The 4,958-nt window shown below is 38.1% G+C and overlaps 2 protein-coding genes across 2 annotated transcripts; one reads left to right on the top strand and one right to left on the bottom strand.

Annotated features, from left to right (window-relative positions):
* The first annotated feature begins 822 nt into the window (after positions 1 to 822).
* On the top strand, positions 823 to 2,328 carry LOC134749748 (uncharacterized). Its single transcript, XM_063684772.1, has one exon. It carries the CDS (start codon positions 1,093 to 1,095, stop codon positions 2,326 to 2,328), a length of 1,236 nt encoding a protein of 411 aa, XP_063540842.1. The 5' UTR covers positions 823 to 1,092.
* Positions 2,329 to 2,339: 11 nt separating this feature from the next.
* LOC134749750 (cyclin-dependent-like kinase 5) lies at positions 2,340 to 4,127 on the bottom strand. Its single transcript, XM_063684775.1, has 2 exons — positions 3,341 to 4,127; positions 2,340 to 3,255 (listed from the first exon to the last, which is right to left on the bottom strand). The coding sequence occupies exons 1-2, from the start codon at positions 3,996 to 3,998 to the stop codon at positions 3,017 to 3,019; spliced, it is 897 nt and encodes a 298-aa protein (XP_063540845.1). The 5' UTR covers positions 3,999 to 4,127; the 3' UTR covers positions 2,340 to 3,016.
* Positions 4,128 to 4,958: the final 831 nt, after the last annotated feature.

Below are 4,958 nucleotides of genomic sequence, written 5' to 3' on the forward strand. Positions count from 1 at the left end.
TCAACTGTGCGTTTCCCCAGAAACTTCCTGCCGCGCACAGCTAAACTGTGAAATGAACTGTGCGTACTGCGGTATTTCCGGATCGATATGACCTTCAAACCTTCAAGAAAAGAGCGTACTCCCGTCTTAAAGGCCGGCAACGCACTTACAACCCCTCTGGTGTTGCGGGTGTCCATGGGCGGCGGTAATCGCTTACCATCAGGTGATCCCTCTGCTCGTTTGCCTCCTATTTCATAAAAAAAAACCTATAAATCCTAGTTTAGGACCTATTAATATCTGTAAGTGAGGACGGGCTGAGTAATACGATATTTCGGCCACAGTCCTAGTAATTATTTATATTCGTACGTTAATGTCGCGGATTAAAATAGCCATCGACGAGTCGTCGATCAGTATTGATCTCAGTTAGGGCTGAACATTAACTAACTCATGCAACATAATGTGCAATTTACATTACATGTACACTGGATGTGACTCGCACGTCGCGCCGATGTGCGAGCATAGAAACATAAGTAAAGAAAGAGTGGTAACTCCATCCATACATCAGTTTTCGCGCCTTATTTCGTAGTCGACATCTAGCGTCAAGTAGCCGAACTCTCAGTACTGCTACTCGACAAAAGATGTAGCGGCAAACAAAAAGTCTAATGCTCAACGATTTTCAGCTAATATTATAACCAGAGTATATAACCAAAATAACCGTAGGAGTTGAAAATAGAGTTCCGGTCCTTAACCTTTGGTATGTTTAGGAGCAGATCTGCTCCATATATATATATTCAACTTAAACATGAAGTTGTCTAGATCACGTCTAGATTGCTATTTAAATAGCAATTTTTTGACAGGAGCATACGAAAGGTTAACCGTCAACAAGTGGCAACCAAGCGTACAGCCTGCCTGTAAAGTTCTCTGAAACCGGACATTCATAAATGCTAGTTTCTGTTCGATAAATATATTAATTGCTATTTTAGATAAGGGGCAACCTTAGCAAATGTAGGAAACAAATAAGAAGTGCCAGGGTTTAAAAGCATTTGGCACGACGCATATTCTCCCAGTGCACTTTAGAATTTGCTCGGCGCTGTCGTTTGTTTACCGATTAAAATGGCCTTCCCGCCTTCGCCGTGGCCCTCCCGGATATTAGACCAAAACTTCGGAATGTGCATATCTCCACATGACTTCCCTTTCTACACCACCTACAAAAACTACTACAGACCATGGCAATTAAACACGCAAAGCATCGATAAAGACTTCGGCTCAACAATAAACAACGAAAAGGAATCATTCAAGGTATCATTAGATGTGCAACATTTTCGGCCTGATGAATTAAGTGTTAAAGTGGCAAACAATCAAATCGTCGTCGAAGGAAGGCATGAGGAGAGGAAGGACGAACATGGTTTTGTTTCAAGGCATTTTATGAGACGTTATGTCTTACCAAGCAATTGTATGCCGGAAGACGTTATTTCAAAATTGTCGTCCGATGGCGTGCTTGCAGTAGTGGTGAATAAGTCGAAAGAATTGCCGAAAAATGAACAAATTGTGCCGATAACGTTATGTAAATCATGTCCTTTGAAGGAAGAAGCAACTAAATCAGTTATTATCACAGGTCAAAAAGACAGATTTGCTGAATTGCAGAATGTAGATGTTAATAACAAGAATACACAAATCGTGTTAAAGGAGGATCATTGTTGTCTATTATTAAAACCTGAATTACTTCGGGAAGCTGCTTCAGAAAACTCCGAAATTACAATTGAAACGAAAAAAGAAAAGGTAGAGCAGGACAAAGTAAAAGCTTGCCAAGTTGGAAAAAACACCTCTGAAATGTTGGAACAAACATTTGCTAAGGCAAATGCAGTTGCATTAGCTTCAGATGAAAAGTGTGATAAAACTGATAAATCAGCTTCATCAAAATCAGAAATAGTGGAACAAAAAATTGAGAAATCAAGAGCAACTACTTCAGCATCTGGTGAAAGGGCAAGTGCAGCAATGTCTATGTCTGGTGAAGTATTGGAACATACATTTGCAAAATTAAGTGAGACATCAGAACAAAAGTTTGATCTCTTTGATAAAACATTGACAAAATCAGAGGAATTATTGGAACAACAGTTTGAAAAATCAAGTGCTGCTATGTCTGAAAAAGCTGGTCATTCTAGAATGACTAAGTCTGAAATTTCAGAGATCACTAGCACCTCTTCTAAGACCTCAGAAAGCATTGCAAGTTCAATGAGTTATAAGGCCTCTATGACATCTAACATGAAAGAGATTAGTGAAGAATTAAGTGACTTTGTGTGTGACATCTTGTCCTCTGAACTGGATAAAACACTGGAAATTAAGAAATAAGTAAATTGACATGGAATTTGTATCATATGTTACAAAATGTTTATTACACTAAATTGTATTTAACAATTAAGATAAATGTTAGATTTAGTTCAGTAAAAGTACATTAAAAGGAATATCAGTCAAGATATTACAAACACCTTAATAATTACATTTGAAGTCTAGTGTCAATTTAAGACCCTAATTATACTTACAAACTACTGTTGTAAAAAATATTATGGTAACACAAACTTAAAGTACAGTCATATTTAATAATATATACCATTGTTCAGTATATTTGAATGTAAATGCAAAAACATTAATTTAATATGAATATACAAAAGGATGAACTAATTTTAATTTATATCTAACCTGTCAAAGGTATCAATTGTATTTTAATTTTATTACTATGTTTATATATTAGAATGGTAAAAACAAAATTTATATACTTATTAAAATAAATATTCCTAACATCAATTTCATTATTTTATTGAGATCATTACTAAGTTCCATGTCCACACCTAATAAATAGTTCTGTCTGTCATAGGACAAGACTTTTGGCATCACATTTTTATTACTAAAACACTAAAACTACCCACAACTACAGTCTGATTGTTCAATTCTTTTTTTCATCATCACAACACTCTTGTACCTCTGTATTCTTATTAGAAACTAATAATTCAGAGGTACATTTGTATGGATGTATTAATTGTTAACATCTGTCATTCTTTACTGATGGATTCAAATCGTGGAAGTAAGCATGGGCCATGGCATCATCAGCAGGCATCCTGAGTGCCGGGTTGCAGGTGAGCAGACGGGCTAGAAGGTCCCGGCCCTTTGCTGGCAGTCGCGGAACTACTTGGGCTAATCCCAGGCTTGGCTGATACACTGGTAGGGGCTTGTAGTCAGGAAGCTGGGTCACTCCTGGCCACGTGTCTTCATTAGGGGTACCTGAAATCAAATAAGATTCTAATAGGAAACAAATATTTGCATGATGTGCTTAAGTGCATACTGACAAAATTTAAGGTGTAGTTACCAAGTAATTTAAAGATCCTCTTAAGTTGATCATCAACATCTGAACCAGGAAACAGGGGCCTGCCAGAATTAGCAAGCTCTGCAAATATACATCCTGCTGACCACATGTCTATACTAGTTGTGTACAATTTAGCTCCAAACAACACATCAGGAGGCCTGTACCAGAGTGTAACCACCTCCGCAGAGTAACACTTCACTGGAATACCAAATGCTCTGGCTAAACCAAAGTCTGCCAATTTCAATTCTCCATTCTTATTAATTAACAAATTCTGAGGTTTCAGGTCTCTGTGAAGGACATTGTGGCTGTGACAGAATGCCAATCCGCGCAACAGCTGGTACATAAACGATTTCACTACATCAAGATCGATCTCTCCGTTCAAACTATCAAAATATTTCTTTAAATCCTGATCACAATGTTCAAAGACTAGTGTCAACTTTTTCTCACTATGCAGCACATCGTAGAGACGAACTATATTTTTGTGCTTTAGCTCTTTCAAAAGGCATATTTCCCGCAGTGCGGATGATGGTACTCCTTCATCATCGTCGTCTAACCTTACTCGTTTCAGGGCGACTATTTCATGAGTTTCTTTGTTTTTCGCTTTGAATACCGTGCCGTATGTTCCCTCGCCAATTTTTTCTAATTTCTCATATTTCTGCATGGTTGTTGTAGTAAGTAGCTAAAGCTAGTTAATGCAATTATATTTAACTGGAACGCAGTGATTATATGCTCTTTGTTTAACTGAAGTTATTTTAATTGAAATCGATAGAATTATATTCTTCACTCTTCACTCGACTTGTTAAAATTGAACAATTTGACAGTGACGTCAGTGACACATGATAGCAGGATTGTTCAGACCTTTCAGGCTAACTGGTTACTGGAATTTGTGCAAATTTGTGCGTTTTTATTGACGTTTGAAATAGTCGCTAGTCAACTTTCAAGTCGGTTTACATTCGCGTGCGCGCCACGAGCTCGCACGCGAATGTCAACCGGACTTTAACCTTAATATTTCTGCATAAGGGCCCTGTTGGCAAACTTGCTATTAGTTGGTCAAGCAAACATGAATCTAGTATAACTGGATCGGTCATGAGGGGCGGGGGAAATGACCGAACGGGATAGTCTTATGTATCTTTCAGTAGGAGTAGCAAAGAAAGCGTTGTTATTGTTTGTCCTTGTCACAGTCCCCCCTTTTTTGACGTGATAACGTCTTATAAATCGATGAACACCGGTAGCATGCACGAAAAAGTGTCACGTTATGTACAGATCTCCATGGACACTAAGAGTATGCAATTGTTCATCAATGTTTTTCTTATGACGTTATCACGCAAAATAAATGTCGTAAACCGACTTTACAGACAACCAATTTTTTTTAAATTCCCCAACGTAAAATTAGTATAGCCCACCATAAGGCTACAAATCTACTCGACCAATCATATTGTCGCATTGCGTATGTTTTGTCCCTGACGGGCGCACGCTATAGCTGATCTGTGCTCGCTCCAGCGCCGCGATTCGCGCACGAGTGTGGAGGGACCTTTATGATCCAAAATAATCCAAAATATTTGCACAGATAACGTAATGAAAAATCCATTCGATCAATCCATGATCTATCATTCACTTCAAA

This window comes from Cydia strobilella, chromosome 18 (assembly GCF_947568885.1).
Source record: "Cydia strobilella chromosome 18, ilCydStro3.1, whole genome shotgun sequence".
In the NCBI taxonomy this organism is placed as follows: Eukaryota; Metazoa; Arthropoda; class Insecta; order Lepidoptera; family Tortricidae; genus Cydia; species Cydia strobilella.